Source organism: Pipistrellus kuhlii, unplaced genomic scaffold (genome assembly GCF_014108245.1).
Source record: "Pipistrellus kuhlii isolate mPipKuh1 unplaced genomic scaffold, mPipKuh1.p scaffold_m20_p_5, whole genome shotgun sequence".
Taxonomy (NCBI): Eukaryota; Metazoa; Chordata; class Mammalia; order Chiroptera; family Vespertilionidae; genus Pipistrellus; species Pipistrellus kuhlii.
Window position 1 is genome coordinate 11,508,505 of NW_023425551.1, and position 23,297 is coordinate 11,531,801.

Consider the following 23,297-nt stretch of genomic DNA (forward strand, 5'->3'; position numbering starts at 1 on the left):
AGCAGGGGGAAATGTTTAAAATGATGAACACTACAAAGAAAAAATTCCATCCAGAGCAGAGTCTACAGTTCTACACTTTCTGTATGTGTTTTTGTCCCTTCAAACCGCACCCTCTGCCTCTATAGTTCCTCCTATTAATAAAGCATTCAGAGAGGCAGGAATGGTCATTTTTTTAAATGTCTTGGTTATTGATAATCATGTATTATGTGGAAATATTGGCTAGATTAACTTGAAAAAATTATAAAAAGGCTTAGAATTTTCTCCATCTCTCCATGAGAAAGATTGTTTCCAAACTTCCAAGCAACCAGCCTAAAGGACACTTTCATTTTATTGATCCCACTTACTTACTGTTCTAATTCAGACACATTAAACAGCAAAGGAACAGAAATAGATTCTGGACCGTTGAGATGGCTAGATTAATTATAAGTGATTGATGGGTTTACCTGGCAACCTCAAGACCTATTTGATTTTCTAAAGCAAAACCATTAATCCTAAATCCCACCTGAAGAGTCATAGTTGAGTAGACCATTTTAGGACCCTGGAACACTCTCTATATTGACCCTCTTGTTTTAGGTAGAAGAGAGGGGAAGAAGAATGATGTGCATGGTTTTATACCACACCTTCTGGAAACTCAGGAGTTAACTCCTTTCCTTTATTATCTTCAACTTGGTTGAAGGCAGGTAGCAGCCCTCTCTAGAGACGCTTCTGTCAGCACTTCAATAGCTGCCTCAGGTGGGAACAGTCACATTCAATAGCAATTAGAGAAAATGGAGGACATATTTGTTTTAACAGCAGAAGAGGAAAACACTAACAAACTAACCATGTTATTTTAAATAAATGAAAGCACCACGGTTTAAAGTTAAAAATGCCTAACCAAATTTTGCAATATGATGTTGGTTATCACCTGTACCGGGGACAAGTCCAGCCCGTCTTCTGCTGGGATCCTCTTCTCTCTTGCCAGAGAGTCTTCCCCTTGGGAATGTCCTGTTCCTGCCTCTCAGTCTCCATTCACACCCTCAAATTCATTTTAGTCTTTCTGAGAAAGGAGGTGATAAAAATTCACTAACCTCTTAGCTGAATTTTAGCTGTGTATCCATGAACAGTATACTGATAAACACCTTAAAATCCCATCTGTTTTCCCTACAGAATTGCATCTCCTAGAGCAAGGTATTAAGGGGTTTGTTTTCATTTTTCAGTAACAATATCTTTTATTTTAACTGCTTCTCTCCGTCATCTATTGCAAAATTTTGTTATGTAATTTACACATTGTCATTCCTTGCTTCTTTTTCTTTGTCCCCTTTTTTCTTTATCTTCTATAGTCTGCTATCTCTTGTTAACTGTTCTCTGAGTCATTATTTTACCTCTTATCATCTGTTTTAAGTCCATCAGAGGTTATTTATAAGACTACTAGCCACCCGGATGACTGATTGGTACTCTCTTATTAGCTCGGTGATTCTCACTTGCCTCCGGCTTCTTTCTCTGGTACTCTCATTAAGGTTGTTTTAACAGGCATACACTATATTATCCGTATTATTAAAATAATACTAAAGAATTATTCCCAGTTTATCTTCCTTTTTCTACTTCAGAAGCACTATTAAGTTGTGAAAAAGAGAAAACAAGAGGAAATCTAAAAATGACTAAGCTTGCCATCAGTCAATAGCCACTGCTTATTCTAAGTTTCTGGTTTTTAAAACTTCTCAGAAGTTCCTGTGGCTCCCCTGAAGGGTCTGACTCCATGAGCATCTTGGCCAGTCCAATAGCTCTGGCTCCTAATTTAATCAAGACCTAAGAGAAAAATGGGTGTTGTCCAAAGCAAGTTTTTTCACCATGAGGCCTTTCAGAAAAGTAATTTTATATGTTTTATCTGGTTTAAGCTGTTTAAAATAGTTTAAAATTGTTTTTAGAAGGATTAAAACAACATTTTTCAAAACTAGTAAAATTATTGAAGTGTCTATGCAAACAATTCCATTCTGAATATACCCTAAAGAAATAATTTGATAACTTAACCAACATGTATGTTCTAAAGAATGTCTTTAATAGAAAAAAAAAATGAAGCTACCTGAAAATAATAGGGGTTTGAGTGGCATACTGCATCTATGATGGGATATATATAACCATTTTAAAAAATGACTTATATTCCTATTTATTACCATTGAAAGATTTTTATGTTTTTGCTGAGGGAAAAGAGTGGATTTCAAACAGAATCTATACTAATAAAAAGGTAATATGCTAATTAGACCAAGAGATCTTCCAGACAAAGCCATGGTGGCAGGGCCAAGGCAGAGGTGGTTAGGGGTGATCAGGCCAGGAGAGGAGGGCAGTTGGGGTGATCAGGCTGGCAGAGGGGGTGGGCAATTGGAGGTGAGCAGGCCAGTGGGGGAGGCAGTTGGGAGTGAGCAGGCCAGTGGGGGGGCAGCTCTGGCAGAGCAGGTGGGGGGGGGGGGTTGGGGGCAATCAGGCCAGTGGGAGGGCAGTAGGGGGCAAGCAGGCAGGCAGGTGAGCAGTTAGGAGCCAGTGGTTCCAGATTGCAAAATCCCTGTGGGATTGGGCCTAAACCAGCAGTTGGATATCCTCCAAGGGGTCGCAGATTGGAGAGGGTGCAGAGACTGGGCTGAGAGACTCCCTCTTTGTGCACAAATTTCGTGCACCAGGCCTAGATATATATAGATAAGAGTATGTTAACAGAGATTAAGTGGCAGAACTATGAGTAATTTCTGTTTTTCTTTCTAATTTTTTATAAGTGAGTATAGCTTAACTTTGAACTTAATGAAATGTAAATTCAATTTTAGTAAGTAGGGTTTGCCTCAGAGTAAAGATCTTAAACAAAGAATGAGGAGGTGACATCTAAGAGAAGTTTAAAAGAAACAAAAACAGAGTTCTTGAGGTGAATGCCATAGCTCCCTTTCAGGCAGAAAGAACAGTGGGGGCAAAGGCTGTTAGATGTTGGGGGACCTGTTAGAGAGGCTGGCATTTATGATCCACTGCAAGGAGTTCTGTGTGGCTGGAACATACAGGGCAGAGGAAATAAAGTTGGTGTGACAGGCAGGAGGCAAATCTTGAAATACCACATAGGCCAAGTGAAAGAGTTTGAATTTTGTTCTGAAGGAATGGGAAGGATTTTTTTAAAGAAGACTGGCATGATACGGTTGCATTTTTAGAAAGATCACTCTGGCAGCTTTGTGGAAAATAAATTGGCAACCTATTGCAGTAAACTCTGCAAGAAATAGGAAGGTCCCAGACATAAGCAGTGGCAATATGTTTAGACAAGGGAAAACCAAGTTTACAGACCCCTTCGTAAGTAGGAACTAGGGATTCAGTAGGTTGGAGGCAAGGATGCAGGCATCAGTGACAGCCTCTGGGATTTGGGCTAATGCAACGGAATGGGTAACAGTGCTATTCACTGGCACAGGGGGCAGAAGAGGAGGGCCAGAGGTGAGAATGAAGGGCACTCAGTGCTGAGCGGAGTACAATTGAGAGACCACAGCTCATCCAAGTGATGGTGCCCACAGCAGCTGTGCATTAGAGTCTGTAGTGCTGGAAGGACACCCAGGCTGTGGATGTGAATTTTGGAGTCTTTTTCTCATTTGCAACCAGGTTTTTGAAGGATTTGTCTCTACTTGCTCTTCATATGACTTACAGTCATAGAAAGAAATCTTCAAGGTGATTAGAAAAGAGTGAGCAAAAAGAGGAAGGGGTCAGGTTAGCAAGATTAGGTCTCTTTCAAGGGCCATTGTAATAACTTTGTCCTTTACTCTGAAAACCTTAACGGGAGCGCCAAGAGGGTATTGAACAAAATGGTGGATGGTCTGACTTATCCAGTGTGCTTAAATGATCACTCTGGCCACTGTGTTGCAGGTTGATTATGGATGGAGGGGAATGATGGGAAATGGGGAGATGAGTTAGGAGGGTTTGCAGCAATCCAGGTGAGAGAAATGAAAACTTGGACCTGGGAGATAGCAGTGGTTAAAAGTGGTCAGATTCTAGATAAACTCTCAAGGCAAATCCTACAGTATTTTGGGATATTAGGTACTCGGTGGGTAGAGTGGTAAAGGCAAGAGCAAGTATGCAGACAGTTTTTGAGATGGGCAAAGATGGAACTCAGAAGTGAGTTCTGTGCCTGGCCATTTCCTGGGAGACTAATATGTCCAAGTCATTCTGCATCTTCTTTTACAGTTTGTTGGGATGAAGACAGCTTTTAATCTCCTGAGATGAATTTCTATTTTCAGCTGTCGGGTTAATGATTTTACCTAAAAGGTGATACAGGACAGACTTATTTTAAAACCTACATTATAAATGGAAGTCATCCCCAAACAATGCATACAAGTTCTAAACTACTTAAGAAACTTACACCACCCAGAAAACATAACATTATTTATGTTTGTTTAATCCCATTTTATCCCCCCCAAAAAAACTCTTTGAACAGAATATAGCTGTATACACGCAAAACCTGCAATCTGTCATGAAAAAGTATAATTCCATGTGAACATGAAGAGAACATTATCTCTGAGGTGAGAAAATACCCGTAGCTTCCATCTTTCATTCTACTTGAGCAGCGACCTGCCATCTTAGCTACAATAAGCTGTGAGGAACCAAACTGTATTAGTCAGGGTTATTGCGCTGGGCAGCTTCTGAACCCTCTTGACACTGATTTAATTGAAATAAAGATTTTTTTTTCACTTACTATCTCAAACATTTCTGTTCGCTTAGTGAGGTCAGGCTGCTGAAGGACCAATAGCATCCCAAGAGCCAGGGTCCAGGGGCCAAACCGGAAATTTGCAGCGGTCCCACCTGGGAGAACTGAGTAATATGAAAGTGCCCCACTTGTGCCAACCTCAATCCTCTGCTCCCTCTGACTGAGGCTGAGATCTCTGGTAGAAAGTGAAACCAGCCCTCGTCCTTCTAAGTCGAGTTGCAGTTCGGTTTGGGGAGATTTTTGTGCTGAAACAATATGCAGAGATATCTGTTCACTCTGTTGATCCTATGAGAAGTGATTAAACTTAATTCTCCTTGGTCATTCATTAAGTCTCCAGAGATGTGTTTACCTAACTACAGACTTTACATTTCTGCCCAATAGAACAGCATTGGATTTCCTCTGATAATGCCAGAGCCCTTGGGTTTACTATACCCTACACTCGATGTTTACTGAAGGCATCATACTTGAAACTGACATTATTGAGTTTGAAAAAGAAATTCTGGGCTAGAAGAACTGAGAATAGAAGGTGAATTCTTTCACCTCTCTTGTTCATCTGCTCTCCAAACACTCAGTATGCCCCCTGACGGTGGGAAAAGGAATGGTAACCACAAAAATTAGTGAAAAAGTACAGTCACTCTAGTTCTTTATTCCAACTGCTTCAAATAGTATGTGTGTGTGTGTGTGTGTGTGTGTGTGTGTGTGTGTGTGTGTGTGTTTCCCTTGCCTCCCAAATTGTGTAATCTGGGACTATACATTTTATTTCTATGATAGCCATGTGTTTTTCTGCCCTTCTATTTTAATATAACCCAAGCTATATTATTGTGCATTTTATTTTTATTACACCTTTTTACTATACTATATTTTCTAAGAGGTATTTTTTTTTATTTCTCCAACAATAGCTAGATTACCAACCTTCAAGTTATAGGCACTTTATAATGACAATTATTCATGTATTTGTAGAGCATTATTTTTCTCACTTATTTTGCCCTTAAGAAAATTAAAAGTTCCTTTTTTCCTATAGCTGGATATCTATATTTTATCTTCCTTGTAGATATGCAATGTAGGATAAAGACTGAAGTATTTTATTTGTTGTCACTAATAAATAGAAATAGTTGAAGTGACCCTGAAATTTTCACCTCTGCAAAATGAAATGTAATCAAAGAAATATAGCATCATGTGGTCAATTTTTTTAATTGCCTAAAGATTTAAATATAAGAGAAGTTATTCTCTATAATTCAGATTTTTAATACATAAATAATGTTAAAGCCCAGAAGGAAAGATATGCTTTTTGGTGTTTCTTTATGTTTACTTTCCTAAAAAGCTACATTTCAAGACAGAACTTTTAGTCCAGGAGGTAGATATTCTAAAGAGCCAAAGTCCCAGGGAGAAAGCAGGTGGATTGTGGGTGGAGGGGAATGGTTGGGAGTGGGCAGTGGGTTAGGGCATTGTGCAGCAATCCAGTGAGAGAAATTAAGACTCAATCCTGGGTTGAGAGCATAGTGTAGTGGTTGAGAGCATGGAATCTGGAGCCAGCCAGTCTGGGTTATTTCCCAGCAGGTGCCTTCAGGTAAGGCACTGAATTTCTCTATGCTCCAAATTGCCCACCTACAAAGCCAGTATAATTATTATAGCAACCTCATACAGTGACTGTGAAGAGTAAAAAAATCTGTGTATGAGCAGTGCCTGGCAGAGTGAGTACGTATAAATGTATTGCTCACTAACACTCTCTGATTGAATACGTTCATGGGAGATGAGGAACAGCAAAGTCTCCCTGCTATTCAGGAGACTTTGCAGTTTGGATATGGCATGAGATACCGATAGTGAAGTTTCAAATTGTTGGGAATTAGAAGAAAGGGGTTTAGAGGAATCGCACTCGGTCACAAACAAATTCTACAGGGGAACTCTTGAAGCTGAGGAGGAAGTTAGGCATAGAAAAAAATGTCTCTTAAACTGTCTTAATTTTAGAGGACTGATGTGCAGAAGCAGACTGGAGCTAATTTTAGAAGTCAGTCAAACTTTCATAAAAGAACATGAAAATCACAGAATGTCGTCTCTTACTACACACACACACACACACACACACACACACAAATGCACACGAGTGCTCGCCAATGACATTCGCTAATGAGGTTTCAACAGTTTTAAAGTCATTAAGGTAAATTGAGGAGTTAGATTGTCATCAAGCCTCACTTTTCTGGGAGACAGCATCTTGAAAGAAAAGGAAAAAAAATATGGCCTTCTCCCCCTGTGAATTCTGATGTTGGGCTATGAAAAATGTGCTCCTTTGTATCTTTTCAAATGTAATAAACATATATATATATATATATATATATATATATAACAAAATAGAGAACAAAGTTCCCAGGAATTGGGCGGGGCTACAAGTCAGTGTCAATAATAATACTGATGGTATACTCACTTAAAGAATGAAAACTTGGTTCTTATAGCATCTGGATCATAATTTTATAATAATGAAAAATTAAAAGTTTTTAAATCAGTCTCTCTCTTTCTCTATCTTTCTCTCTTTTTCTCTCTCCCACTCTCCCCTCTTCTCTTTTTCTCTCTTCATATCTTTAAAACCTTATTAAACACTTTTGTTTTCTCCTCCCTTCTCCTTATTTTTTTAATGGAGTCATCAATGTCATACTCTCCTTGATAATTTTTGACAAGTGTATAATGAGGAAACTTTAATGATATAATAATTAGAAGGAGAAAATAAGAGCAGATAATCTGGACAGAAATAGTTTGGCATAAGTATAGAAAGAATGAGAGTCCAGATATGTGAATAATATGTACTAATAAAGAATATGTACACATGATTTCACTCATTTGTGGAGTATAATGAATAACATAAACTGATGAACAAAAATAGAACTAGAGTCAGTAGAAGCATCCAACCTATGAGGGAAGGTAGGGGATGAGGGGATAAGAGATCAACCAAAGGACTTTTATGCATGCATATGAACATAACCAATGGACAAAGACAGTAGATGGATGAGGGCATGGGCTGGGGGGCCGGGGAGGGGGGCGGCCAGGGAGAAGTCAGTAGGGAGAAAAGGAGACTGATGTAATACTTTAAACAGAGAATTTTTAAAAATAATATGTAAGCCGAAACCGGTTTGGCTCAGTGGGTAGAGCATCGGTCTGCGGACTAAAAGGTCCCGGGTTCGATTCCAGTTAAGGGCATGTACCTTGGTTGCAGGCACATCCCCAGTAGGAGGTGAGCAGGAGGCAGTTGATTGATGATTCTCTCTCATCGATGTTTCTAACTCTCTATCCCTCTCTCTTTCTCTCTGTAAAAAAATCAATAAATTTTTAAAAATAATAATATGTAAACATTTTTAAAGTACTTTTAAAGTTTGGAGTGCATGAAACAATTCTGAACCCCATGTTTTTAAACTTTAATTTTAAAAGATGTTTCCATAAAATCATCTCAAAATTAGCTAAAAGTTTTCAACTTCTATACCCTTACAGGAAAAAAATAAAATAAACAGCAACCACTTGAGCCACTCAATACATGTTGGGGACAAAAAAAGAAATTAAAAACTACCTTCCATCTCACAGGAATAGCTGACTAGTCTGAGTCTGATGAACTTTTAGAGAGAAGGAGAATCATTACAATACACAGTGTTTCTCTAAGGAGCTCAAGGTGCATTCACAGTTATAATTTCATTGATCTTCACAATGACCTGTGAACAATATGAAACATACCTTCTGTGTCACTATGTAATCATGAATTCTTAAAGTATAATTATTTAAATGAGTTAACCGAAGATAAAAGATTGAAAGTAGCTAGGAACCATTAATCCTTGATAGTCTACAAGGTGTTAGGAATTATTGCTTATTCATTTGCCAGCGAAAGCCTTCAATCTACTGGGATCAATTTCTTCTTTAGAATTAAAAAATTGTAAAATCTCCCATCACACGTACAATGTATTTTGTACTATTACTGAGAAGTTCTCAGAGCCTTTCTTAAAACCCTTAATTTCATTCTTCCTGTTGAATTCTCTCTTGTCTCTCTTCATCTCATCTTGTACATTGTCATCTTGATTCTTTCGTTTTCCCAAAGTACTACTCATATAAGAATGCATGGCAAACAACTGAAGTTGAGGGAATAATGAGATGTTGGGAATATGATTACATTGTACAAACATACCAAAAAATTAAAAATTAAATTTGGAATAATAGCAATCTACCTATAGGTTCCCCCCCCCCCAAAAAAAAAATAGGTCTTGCTTGTTCACATTGATGAGGCTTGCTGATTTCCAAGGGAAACTCTGCCTAGATGATTGACAGCCAACCACAGATGCACAAGAGAAGTCAACCATGTCTAGGAAAAGAACTATCCATCTGAACTCAGCCCAAATTACCAACCCACAGAACAATGAGCAAAAAATGAATGGTGTTGTTTCAAACCCTAAATTTTGTGGTGGTTTATTATGTAGCAAAGTTAACTAATAATCTATATTTATACAATGAAATGCCAGTTGAAAATAAAACAGAATAAATTACTGATTCTACATGCAATATTTTGGATTAATCTCAAAAATAGTATATTCAATGAAAGAAGCCAGGCACAAAACATATTACTCCATTTATATAAATTTCAAGAACCAGCAAAAATTATTGTATTGTTGTTGAAATCAGAATTGTAATGTAGGGATAGAGTGGAAGGAATAGTGATGGCAAAGGGTCAAGAGGAAACTTTCTGAGATAATGGAAATATTCTTGGAGAGTCTTGAGGATGCTTATAGGCCAGCTTAAAAGTTAATATGAATCACAGTGAAGTGAATTAAGTTGGGTATAATATTATGGGTATTTAATAGGATGCTGTATTCCCATACCACAAATAGTGCATACCTGTGCCTTAGCTTTTAGGAAATACGTTCCTGAGAAGTAGACTTGAAATCGTCCATGTTGCATATATGTAGGTGCTCACAATATGGTATTAAACTTATGTGTTAGATATGGAAATGACATATTCAAAAGCATGAAGGTATCCAACAGTATAGCATGTATGTTAGGGGGAAAGGCTCAGCGATTCAATATGAAAAAGTAAAGGGGAGCAAAAGACTTGGAGCTAGAAGAGTAGGCTTGAAGCAAATCATGTATGTTCTTTCCAGGGACAGAGAAACATTGATCCTCGGAGGGAAGGCAGGAGAGGATGGGGGTAAGGGGAAGAGATCAACCAAAGGACTTGAATGCATGCATATGGGCCTAACCAATGGACACAGACAACAGGGGGGGGTGAGGGCATGAGTCGGGGATGTGGGAATAAGGACACATAGGTAACACATTAATCAATACATTTTTTTAAATCATGTATGTTCTTGAATGCTTTGCTATCAGTCTTCTGAGCAAGAAGAGCCATTGATGAGATTTCCCTGCCCTTAGACCCACACCTCCTCATGTGAGGCTCGCCTTGCTCACCAGCAGAAAACTGACGGTAATTAGTGGCTCACCAATGTATTTCTCATATTAGAAACCCACTGTGGGGTGTAAAAGCGTATATAAACAAATCAGAGGAGGACTATAAAATCATAATGAGTTGGAACCACTGAAAGAGAACTGGAATGGTAATTAAATGAGGGGGAGGAACACTCCTGTTCTCCCAGATACTCCAGGTTTCCCACGAGTGGCATTAAACTCCTCTGTGGTTTATCTGGTAGCTGAGCCAGGATGTTTCTTGCTGATTTCCAAGCTGTGCTAATCCAAAACTCAGCACTATCATCTGTATCCTAATTTCCAACTTGGAAAACTAGGTGAAATTCATTTTAGAAATTTTCTTTTCTGAATTTGAATTTACTCAGATTTTTGCAATCTTATGTTCCCTTCATTTCAGAGTGTGGTTAGTTTTACTTGCTGGATAAGTTAACAATACTGTTAGGAGAGGGAAAAACATAGGGTTTTAGGTTTGTAGACATTGATTCAAGTACTTTCCTAATTATCTCTTAATCTTGAGACGTCACTTAATTTCACTAAGCCTCAGTTATCTCACTTATAAATAATAGGTGATGATAGAAATACTCTGGTTCTGGAAAGAATACATAGAACAATAGTTATAAAATATTAGCATATGCTCAGAATATAGTGGGCACTCACACAATGCTAGCTATTACCTGAATATTAAACACTAATCCCTAGCTTTTCCTTTTCTACCTTTCAGTCATTGCCAGGGTTAGTTAGGCAATCGGTGTTTTGAGGTTTAAACGTTGAAAAATAAAAAAGTAAAACACAAATGCAGTTGCATTTTTTCCTAGTTTATATATTCCCAAATGGTAATAATTGTGTCATCAGTAATTAATGAAACCATTTCATTATGAGATAGTTGACACAGTGTCTTTTACTCTCACATTGCTGTAAGTTGTGTGGGAAGAAGGTAATCTGGGATTTAGGTTGAAAATAAGGAAGCTTGGATAGAAAAGAAGAAAGGATTTGTGAAGAACACCAATCATAGCTAAATTCTGGCTCCAAAATTACTCAATCCAACTAGATTTTATTGCTACACATGGATAGAGTTGACAAGCCTTTTAAGTGACACTTTGATTCAGTTTTGTGCCTTTTGAAATTGTTTTGGGAAAAACCTGGTCTTCAAATTTGTGTCATCCCCAATCCATATCTTATTCCCTTTGGGGATTCTTTTTCTTTACTGCCTTCACAACCATTCATCTTCCTCTGCCACATATTACACCTAGTACTCTGCTTCATAGGTAAGCTTCATTGAATGCTACATGCAATACCTTTTCATGGAGCATAAAGCTATTCCCAAAGATGCCATAGTAAAGCAACCAATTGTTCCAAGATTCCTATTTAACTATATCTAAAGTGTACGATTACATTTTGAAGCAACTTTTCTCTCTAGCTGGTATGTGCTAGTGTTTCCTTTTTATTTCATTTTTTCTTTTTCAAAAAAGTGCAGTAAGTTTTTTTTTTCTTTTTCAGTATAGTTGTAATGTCTCCTTTTTATTTACTTTTCTCTATTCTTATTGATATCATTTTTATATAATGTTAGTAAATTATTTTTTATAATGATGAGTTTATCATGTATCACCTCTCCTGGCACTCATCAGCCAAAAAAATAAATGTTTTCTTAAGATTCATCAATGTTGGGCAGCATTAACTTTTTCCTGTATCCAGTTACATAGCCAGTCAGCTTAGGCCAAAGATTCTGGGCTATGAAAGGATAGCCTGTGTTTCTAAGCGTAGCCTAAACATCCATAAAGCCAGCAAAGAGTTGGAGCTCAATGTGTAGTTAACCTAATGAGATTTTTATGACATGATTTTTAGCTGTATTTCTGTCAAGAAACACTTCACTGGAACTTAACTTTTAGTTGAGAAGATGGTAATTGGCCAATTCCAGAAAGGTCTCTAATGGGTTCTAATCTATTTAATATCTTCAGATGAAATAGGAGAAAATGTCTGCTGCCCAAACAGGGATCCTAGAAGACTCCCAACTCCCCTAGAGATGTGGGTAAAACAGAATCTTAGAAACCAAAAATAATGTCTTATTCACCATCCCCCGAATAGTGAGTGGCTTGTTGTATTTCATCACAGTTACTTAAACATGGAAGAATACAGGATACTCATTAATCTAGCATGGGTTGAGGTACTCACTTTGCCCTTTGACAAATGCTAATTTGACTGCCTAGTTACATAGAAAACATCTAAATGGGCTATTTCTAAACAATGATAATTTATTCATTTTTTATATTTAAAATATCTGAGGTGAAGTGATCACATAGGTCATCTGGTTTTCAGTGATGTTCCCAGCAAGCAGGTAACCATCAATTTGTATGGGAGAATCTCCTGCATCATCGTTGTTATAGTTGTCATCATCATTGTCATAGTTGTCATCATCATTGTCATAGTTGTCAGCAACAGCAGCAGCAAAATGTTTATTAAGAACCTTTTATGAGCCAGGAGTTTACTCATCATATCTCATTTCTCTATCTCTCTTCAGTATGGTTACAACTAGGTTTAGGTGTCTCTTTTTATCTGTGGCACCAACACTGAGCACTGTCAGCATTTTGACTGACAAGACCAGATGGAAGCAGGGCTACTCACCTCCATTGTTTAGATACGGCAATTCTCTTTAGATAGCCTAGGACCACTCTGCTCATTTAGGCATCCTCCACATAATTATTAAATTTGATACTCAGACCATTGTTGGTTTTCCTCAAGAAGTTTGAAATGTAATAGAGCAGTGTTTCCCAAAGTGTGATATGCATTTCCAGGGGTACAGGAAGAGTTTGGTGGGGGTACGCATTGCACCGGAGTTTGGTGGGGATATGCACTGCACCATGCTTAGCTGTGCCTAATTCTACGTTCTCATGAGTACGAGGGGTACTCAGTGTTATGAAAATTATAGAAGGGGTACACATATGTCAAAAGTTTGGGAAACACTGTATGGAGAAAGAGGGCTTAAGGTGAAATACCTAAAGCATGCCTATTGAAATGCTCCTCTAATTCTAAACTGATCTCTTCATCATTGCTCTTCCCAGAGTTCAGGTCATTAAACAGATAGAGATCCAGTGCATAGTCTCCATGTATATTTTATATATATATACATATTCATATACACATACATATTCTGGTGATGTCATCTCACTATGGTTTCTTGAAATATGGTGTGTAGTATGTGCTGCAGACACAGATGAAGTTTATATTCTACATTTTCCTTATTTTCTAATCAAGCACCTCTGAAAAAGAAAAAAAATATTAATATAGTTTTAGCATCTATTTTTAACATTAGTTATTTTTGGTACAATATTACAATACAACTCTCCTAGTATCTTCATAAAAATGTGACCCTATATTTCCATCATCATTCCATCCAATGAAATACACTGAAATTTTTCATCTTGTCAAATAATGTTGACATACCTAAGATGTGCCAGTTTACTTTTGCATATGTCTTACTAATAGAATTAATTTTGCTTTAGTTTCCCTATTATCTCTGAACAAAATTATGTTATTTGTATCATTGGCTCACAAAGGCAATATGTACTTATTTTGTTGAAAATTTCTTCCTAGCAATATTGATTGTTTACATTCAACAGAACATTTTAAAACTGCACTTTCTTTCTCAACTGTATCATTATGAATAAATGAGAGTTCCTATTATTTGTGACTTTTATACAATCTTAAATTTAGTTTTACTCCTAAAATGACAGGGTATTTTGATAGATTGGTTTTTACATGTCCTATTTCTTTAATTGAGATATAACTGACATACAGCACTTGTTTTAGGTGTATAACGTAATGTCAGTTACTTTCAATGAACAGTTTTGATTAAGGAACACCATTATGGCTCCTACTTCAAAAACTGAAGGCATCTTGTGACTCTGTTGAACTAGACAAGCTATTTCTTTTATCACCTCCCAACTTTCATCTGTATAGAATGTCTGAACGACTCTCTCAATACAGTTTTTAAAGTTAATGTGATATTTAAACTCTGAGAGAGCTATTAGCCATGATGACAATTGACTTTTATTGGTTGTCTTTCACCCTGCCTGAATATCTTCTGCTCTTCCAACTTTACTAATACATTAGACTTGAACTCGGGTAACTTCTTGGTAAGTTTGCCCTGGAAAAAAAAAAAAAAAAAAACTACCAGTTTCCAGAGACCAATTTATAATAGTGAAGCCAACATTGGCATTTGGTTCAGTCCATTTCCCAGCATTAAGTAGATAATACGGGTTTGCATGTGCATCTACTTTTATTTAACCTTTAAAAAAATGTTTAATACAGTCATGCTTGATGATGCGGCACAATACCTAAAGGCTGGCATTAAGATATGTTTCTGATCCTCTGAATAGCTTTTCTGACTCAGTAGGCTGTGAACGTTCACAATAGCCCTAAAGGTAATCCTCCATGAGTTATTGTTGATTGATGCCTGCACCTGGATTATTCGTAGGAAAAAAAAAAACAAAAAAAAAACTTGCAGCTTGCTCCCTAATAGTCCACCCAGTGGAATAGCATGGGATCAGAATAACCTGGTAGACACCAGAGATGATACATCAACCCCATTAAAAATCGATACGAAAGACCTTCATTAGTAGCCCTGATATAATCATATTGGAATCCTTTGCTGAAGCAATGTCAAATTATATAAATGGAATAAGATGCAACAGAACACATAAGATATCTACAACTTAAAAGTATATTCAGTAAGGGCATAATATCCATCTGTTTAAATTCACATTACAAAAAGGATCGGTTTATAGAACCTGAGTTATGAATTCAGAACAAAACTAGATTATTTTATTTCAATGAATTATAGAACTAATATGTTGGAGAATGAGATAATTGTAGATTTTTTTTTTAAATAGTGTTTGCCAGCACCAATTGTTGAATAATGATGATACTGTATCAACATCAAAAACTATTGTGCCCTTCAATTGGGTCTAAGGGCTCCGAATTAAAATATGTCTTTGTAGATAATAAAACAAGGATATCAACCTTGTTTAAATGTATTTAAAATTTTTAAGTTACAATACAAAAGTGCTGAACATAAATAATAATACACTGAAATGTATAATCTTTAAATTAAACTTTTATCTGAGAAAACTATAAATCAGAAGCAATTGTGCAATGAGATCCTATGTACTCTTTGCCCAGTTTTCCCTCATGGAAACATCTTGCAAAACTATAGCATAGCATCAGTATTAGGATACTGACATTGATGCAGTCATGTGCAGACAGTTCCATCATCACAAGAATCCCTCAGGTTGCCTTTTTACAGCCAACTTGACTTCCCTCTAATCAACCACCTTTCTTAGTCCCTGATCATAAATCTGTCCTTCATTTCTATAATTTTTTTCATGTCAAAAATATTCTAAAAATATAATCATACAGTATATAAACTTTTGGTAGTCCCTCCTTGGGTTTCAAGATTCCTAGCCAACCTACCTTCTTTCTGCCTTCCAGATTATTCCTACATTTATTATATACACTGAGTGGCCAGATTATTATGATCTCTGAACACATAATAATCTGGCCACTAAGTGTATATCCTATATAATAAAAGGCTAATATGCAAATTGTCCCCTTGACCAGGAGTTCAACCAGCAGGCAGGCCGGCCAACCGCCCATGTCCCCTCCCCCTGCCCAGGCCAACCAGACCCCACCAATGCACGAATTCATGCACCTTTCAGAGATCATAATAATCTGACCACTCAGTGTATATAACGCCCAAGGGTTTTATCGATAGTTGTATTTAGTGAGGGAGTTACAGAAAAGTACATTGATTCCAACTTCCTGGAAACAGAAGTCCAAATGATAGAATTTTAGACTCTAAGGTTGATATACTTCCAATTACTTTAATTGAATCTTTTAAAATACTTACCAATAGACTTTAATGACTTCTTATCTATTAGCTTCTAAGTGAATTTCTGGGACATACAATCATAATTTGTTTTGTAGATTTTTTTTTAAGTATTTCAACCTGATTTAGTTATAGAGAGAAAATATATCCTTTCAGCCAGTAATGATATCAAGAAAATATGTAATTACCTATCAGGTGAATTAGAAGTGTACAAATTATATCAGATGTGTCAAGGTGAACAGATTAATAAAAAAGAAATAGATTTAGGCTTAGGTCAGCTTTGAATGCCAAAGGTTAAAACAACTGGAATACTTTGAGTTTTTCAAAGTGAATAATTGTATATTTGCCTAGCACAGTGTCTTTCATTATAATTCTAGCCACCTTTTAAAAAGGAACAAATAAATAATTGTATTTTAACTCCAGGTTCTCAGATTTACTATGGCAATATAAACCACTGTTTGCTTTGGGCACCATCACTACTCTTCACAGCACCCAAACTTCTAGGCACTAGGCCATTTGTTCCTCCCTGAATAATAATTACCATCTTCCCAGAGTTTTTCTGAGATCTGCTTGGAAGATGTCTTCTCCTTTCCTCTCTCAAAGTCCTTCCATCTCTTGAGGTTTATCTCCAAAGTGCCAATCTACACCTTACCCTGATAATTAATTGCCAGCTCTTGGGGGAGACAGCAATTGAATTCAGTCTTAAGGATGAGTTAGAATTGTTCAAAGGTGCAAGGCTGGACAGGCAGGAGAGGGAGGAGGCGTAGGGCATTCACATGCTTTGTTGGTAGAATGGGTTAATGAGTTAAAGAACAGAGGAGGAAAACCACCTGATGTATGTCAGCAAAGCACCAAACAGCTTACTACAGGCATCAGTTTTGAGATTAGGAGTGGTGAAAAATGAGGCTAGAAGGGGAGCTAAGTATAACATTAGGAAGCATTTGTATTCCATGAAAAAATCATACTTTTTTAGTAATCACTTAGTAGACATTTAATTTTTTTGTTTGTTTGTCACTTAGTAGACATTCAATTTCCTTCCTTCCTTCCTTCCTTCCTTCTGACACTTATGTCAATTTACTTCAAATTACAATTAACCTGAGTATCTTTGCTACACGATTGCAAATTCCTTTAGGATGAGATTGTATCCAAAACAGTGGCTCTAACCGGGGGAAATTTTGCCCTTTAAGGGATATATGGCATTTCTGCTGACATTTTTTATTGTCCCAAATGTCATCTGTCTTGATGGGAGGATATTACTAAACATTCTATAACGCACAAGAGACCTCACAAAATATTGCTTAACCCAAAATATCATTGTTGCTGAGGTTGGAAATCCTGGCTTAGTTCATCTTTGCAGCCCAGGTAGCAAACTAGCAGAGTTGCACATTTTAGGAGACAGAGTTGTCAGAAATGATTTGAAACCCCTCTTCTGTGGGTGAGTTTTATAAATCACCATGCTGGAGTAAAAATTAATTGGTTATTTATATGGTGTAAGAAAATTAGAAGATAACAGAGGTTTATGAATCTTGATTAGTTTGGAAAAAAACAAATTTTCATTTGTATTTAGAGGAGACCAATTTAAAAGCTAAAGTTCTCTTAATCAGCAAGCTTTTGTAATGAAATGCAGCAGGATTTACTTTTCTATCAAAGCAGCTCCCTTGATAGTTAAAGAATGCAACCAAATACAATTAAAAGATCACTGGTAAGCAGAATACAGTGCCTTCCCTGAATTCTGGGAGAGTAGTGCAGTTAATAATCTAGAAGCTTAATGGAAATTTAAACTTTTTTGGCCCTGAATCTATCAATGTTGCTTACCTACATTTTTATATCCAAAAGTGATGAAATAGTAAGAATCAAAAGAAAATTTGTGATTTTTGCAAGAAGAAAAAGTTTTATAGATAATTCAAGTAACAAGTATTAAAAATTGAAAAGAAGAGATAAATTATTAATAAATCTGTAGCAATTAGCCATGGATGGTAAGGACTTCATGTGGAGGAAGGGGAGGAGCTATAGACATGACCGGGGCATTTAATCAAACCGTTGCCTCTTTACCTAGCTACAATCATATCCAAGTACCAATGACAGAGTATCATGGGGCCAGGCCACACAATGATGAGAGCATTTTTATGAGTCCTGGTGGATAAAAGATTAGGAAGTGTTAGTATGCCAAAACCGGTTTGGCTCAGTGGATATAGCATCAGCCTGCTGACTGAGGGGGTCCCAGGTTCAATTTTATTCAAGGGCACATACTTTGGTTATGGGCACATCCCCAGTACGAGGTGTGCAGGAGGCAGCTGATTGATGTTTCTCTCTCATCGATGTTTCTGGCTCTCTATCTTTCTCCCTTCCTCTCTGTAAAAAAAAAGAAGAAGAAGAAGAAGAAGTGTTAGTATAATCTATTTTTCCAGTACCCATGAAAATGCTTAAATCACCATATGACTTTGTTTGGTCAAATCAAAATTTTTGATAAAATCAAATGGAAGACACTGGTTTTTAATAATGCCCTGTACTTGAAAAATCAGTCCCATAAAAGCAATGATCCTGATGATCCTTTTACATAAGAAAATAGTTCTTACTATCACTCTTTTATTGCCAATAGCAACATATAATTCAATGAAAAAATGCTGATTGATTTTTTTTTTTTTAAGAAAACTAACTCTGCTAATACAACATCAGTGGTATCCTTATTTAGTTGTTTATTCCGTGCACTGCACTGGTTTAAATACTGCATTTGGGGATCGCAATGGTGGGGAGGGCAGGACAAATTCCCTCTCATCCAGGATCTGCAAACAAAAGCCCTTGAAGAATATCTTTCCCAGTCTTCTCTCCCATCCATTCCTCCCGGAGCAGGTCACTGCTTCTGCCCGTTCTCTTTGGAGGAGAGTTCGATACTATCGCATCGTACTTTCTCCTTCAAACCCAAATTAGAGATTTTCTAAAGTTTCCTTTAACTGGATCCCCTTTGTCTCCAAATAGTTCTGTGCTCATTACATAACCATCAGTGTCCCGTCCGTCTTAAAATCCTCCTCTCACATCTTCCAGAAGGATCGCTGCCAGCTAATACGAGATCTTCAGTAGACTTACCACGCAGGGCGGCCTGTTCCTCGGCTTTGGATCGGAGGCTGCAGCCTTACCTACGGTCCCTTCCCTTCCCCGCACCAAATGCTGTCCTGGCGGGTCAGGGCTCAACGCTTTTCTGAAATGCCACCGTGAATAATCTTCATCACCGTTCTGAGGACATACTTTTAAAGATTATTAAACTGGATCATTTTGAGTAATCATTTTTTCCACTTAGCAGTTAGTTTGCTTCCTTCCAGCAGTACTCATAAGTTGACAAAATAGACGGAGATGAGGGAATACAATCTAAGGGTGAGATATCACAGGACTTCGCCATGTTCCTGGGCAGGGACCCATTTCAGTCAGTGAAGACTTGCCTGCCCATGGGGACCTTTGTGTGTTATGCTTCAGAAAGGACAACGTGATGTGTGAGTCCTCGTGTTAGTGCATTAGGATACTCCTTACCCATGGGTGTCCATCTCATCCTAATTATACTTGGTCTGCCCAGTTCCTGGTCGAGGTCTAAATCAGAGGTCTTTTTACTGATAGAGTCTTCATGCAAATCATGGACTCTCCTTACTATTTTTCCCTGAAAACATTTTTATGCTAGTCAGTGACTCATGCAAGTCAATCAGAAGTTGACCGGCACACATGCAAATGTAGTTGCATTAATGAGTGGCCATAATTTTTTTTTCCTTTTCCTGCATCTACAATAACTTGTTTTAGATTGCCTGGCAATTAGCAAGTCTTACCCATAATTGCAGGTCAGAGGAAAATATTTCTTTATCAGGCAGATAGATGTCACTGGCATCAGGAATCCACGCTGGAGTTAGGATCCTGTCGGATGGACCATCTTGGGACACTAGGCCTAGTCATAAACTGCCTGCCTTTATTTTTTTTTAATATATTTTATTGATTTTTTTATAGAGAGGAAGAGAGAGGGATAGAGAGTTAGAAACATCAACCAACTGCCTCTTGCACACCCCCCACTGGGATGTGCCGAAACCAAGGTATATGCCCTTGCCCGGAATCGAACCTGGGACCCTTCAGTCCGCAGGCCGATGCTCTATCCACTGAGCCAAACCAGTTTTGGTAAACTGCCTGCCTTTAAAAGCCACTCCCCCCAGCGTGCTCCAGTCCTGCTGCCTTTACCTCCTGTCTAAAGCACCTCTGTTTTGTTTCAGCTGGCAGGGTTCATCTACGCCTGTTATGTTGTGAAATGTATAACTGAAGAGGAGGACAGCTGTAAGTACTAAAGCTCTATTCTGTTTCTTTCAAGTTCAAAGCCTCTCCCTTACTGCCTCCTGCCTAGCCTTACTCGTTCTCAGACAATATCCCCCAACACGTCATTAGAACAGGCGATAAGCCTTTTGTATCCACAGGGCTAAAGTGTTTTCATAAAAGTATAGAGGATATCAAAACAATTGGGGAAGGGTTCCTTTTGAAAACATATTTCTTTTTTATTGGAAACCACTGTTATTTCTTATAACAATTCAGAAAGGAAATAGGAAGGGAAAAACTGGAGATGGAAGTGGTTTCTAAAATTGGTTAACTTGACTGTTCTGTTTTTATTACCCTTTTATCACAATCAACAATAGTTCCTAAAACTCTCACAAGAATTAACTTCGGATTAATTCAAGAAGTTTGTCTTTAGGAAAGGAAATGTTTATACAGTATTTCTTTTTTGTTCCTACTCTTGGATGCAAGTAGCTAGAACTCTGTGTCTGAGTCTCAGCATGGAGCCCTATTGCTTGGTCCAGAGTTGAGATGGCGGTGCCCTCCTGTAAGCCTCAAGTGGCTCCACTATCCTCTGCTCTTTTAAAAACAGCACATGCAAGGTTTCACTCTGCCCTTGCCACCTAAGGATCTGAAAGAGGGGGATTGGAAAGACTTTGAGTCTCTCAGAGTGCTATTCTGGGCACTTGCCATGCACCTATATTTACTCAGGAAAAATCAAAATTGGGAATCATTCTTTTTGGTATTCAAAAATATTCATAATGATGGTGTTTTGAGATGGAGGGGGGAAAAAGTGGAGAATTCACTGATCTGTTACAGAATGATTTGAGGAACACACAGTACATAGTTTATATTATTTTATGTATGAAAGGAAATGAATGCCCTTTTGCTAAAAAAGCATTTGTAAAATGTTTTTCAATGTGTCAAGTGCTCTGTGAGGCTTTGGAGATTTTACTAGTAAGATTGGTAGCACACAATCTTTTACCTCTAGGAATTTACCATCTGGTAGGAAGGAGCAATTGTGGACAAATAAGTATAAAACCCTCCAAAGTCCTAGTGGGGGAAAATAGGAAAGAGACCAGGATACTCATTATAGAGAAGGATACTCTTACACTCTTGAGCTTGATCTTGAAGATGAGTAGATGAAAGGATGAATAGCGTAGCCAATGTGGGAGTAAGGTGATTCCAGGTAAAAGGTGAGAAAGCACCAAGGCATCTCATAGCTGGTCATGTTGGGAGCACAGAAGCCAGGTTAATATGACTGGGTTGCTTCTTGTGCTAGAGGTGGACATCCAAAGAAGATTAGGAAAGAGAGCATGGATGAGACAGTAGAAAAATGGTGTGGCAGAGTGAGGAATTTGGACTTCGTTTTGTATAACATGATGGCAAATCAATTGGCAGGTGGCTTATAAAAAAAGAATAATACAGTCACATTTGTACTTTAGGAAAATCATAGTGGTGTTGGTGTGAAGGAAAGACCAGAAGCCGTGGGACAGGTTAGAAAAAGGGAGACTAGTTAGACTTCATGACAATAACTGAGATACAAGATTATGAGGTCTGGACCATGTTGTAGAGGGACAGCATCGATATGACAGGAGTCATGCTAAATCCAAGTGATTAGTGGGCTGTGTGGTACTGTGTAAGGGACAATGAAGACACTGATAGGTTCCTGGGTTTTTGGTGTAAGAGAATGGGTACATGGAAATGTCACTTGAGGAAAATAAAATGGGAATGTGAAAACGTGTTTCATTTGAACAGTTTGAGATGAAGATGCCTAATGAATATGCAAGAGAAGGCATCTTTAAGTACTTGTCTTGCACACAAAAGATTTATTCCAAGTTATTAATGGATTTTTAAATACATGGACCCCACAAACTATGGAAGTGCATTCAGATATTGCCATGCAGTGTTTTTGTGCCAAATCTTTAATGAAAAGAAAGTCTACAGGTTAAATTTCATTTGAGAGTTGAGTTCCTTAGGCTATAATGATTGGTTTCATTTCACAATGACACCAGTGCATTTTTTACTTCAGGAAATACTGACATGCCAAGTCGCCTAGACAGATAATCAGTATCTCTCTAGAATAGTATCTCCCAGACGGGACCCTAGAAATGCTGGTTCATAGATATACTGCTAAAAAATAGATCCCAAAGCCAAATAAGTTTGACACTGGAAACTTAAAATGTACATTTACATACTCACATCTTTGTGACCGCTGTAATAAAGTAGTATATTCAATTTTTCTTAATCCACAATTGAGCCATATTACATTGGATGACATATAGTGAGGCCAAACACAGATCACAGAGAGAAGCCACAAATAGGTTTGCAGTTTTATTACACTCACTAAAGGACTGGCACATGAAAATTCATGCATTGGAGGGGACAGGAGTCCCTCAGCCTGACCTGCCCCCTCTCATAGTACGGGAGCCCTCAGGGGTGGGAGGAGACATGGCAATCAAGGGAAGGTGATGCCCCCATCACACCTCTGCTGCTGCCACTGCTGGCAGCGCAAGCCTCAGTTGGCCCTTGTTACCTGAGCCTCAGGCGGCCCTGGGCAGTTGGGCAGCCGTCATCAGAGGCTTGCCTACACTTGGGGCCGGCCCTGAGAGGCTGAGGGGCTGAGGGGACTAGGAGACTCTGGAAGTAAGAGCCTTAGTGGGGCTGAGGGGACTGGGCGCCACCATCTAGTGGCTGTGTGCACCGTCATCTTTGAGGGCAGGGCAGTCAATTAGCATATTCCCTCCTTATTAGCTGTGGACACCACCATCTTTGAGGGTGGGGCAGTCGATTAGCATATTCCCTCCTTATTGGCTATGGGGTCTGCCATCTTTGTGATGGTGTGAGGGTTAATTAGCATATTCCCTCTTTATTAGAATAGGGTCCTAGGGAGGACACTTCATGCCACATAGGTCCACACAGAAAGTGCCAGGGTAGATCACAAGGCAGAAAGAGAGAGCAAACTGGGCAAGTGCCTTTACTGTT

At 38.1% G+C, this 23,297-nt stretch overlaps 1 protein-coding gene across 2 annotated transcripts in view; it reads left to right on the forward strand.

Annotated features, from left to right (window-relative positions):
• The window catches only part of NKAIN2 (sodium/potassium transporting ATPase interacting 2), a 741,160-nt gene that overhangs the window by 697,878 nt on the left and 19,985 nt on the right, over positions 1–23,297 (forward strand). For both annotated transcript variants that reach the window (XM_036414935.2, XM_036414937.2), the window contains exon 5: positions 20,261–20,321. In XM_036414935.2, coding sequence (XP_036270828.1) covers positions 20,261–20,321 — 61 coding nt within the window. The remainder of the gene's footprint in view (positions 1–20,260; positions 20,322–23,297) is intronic.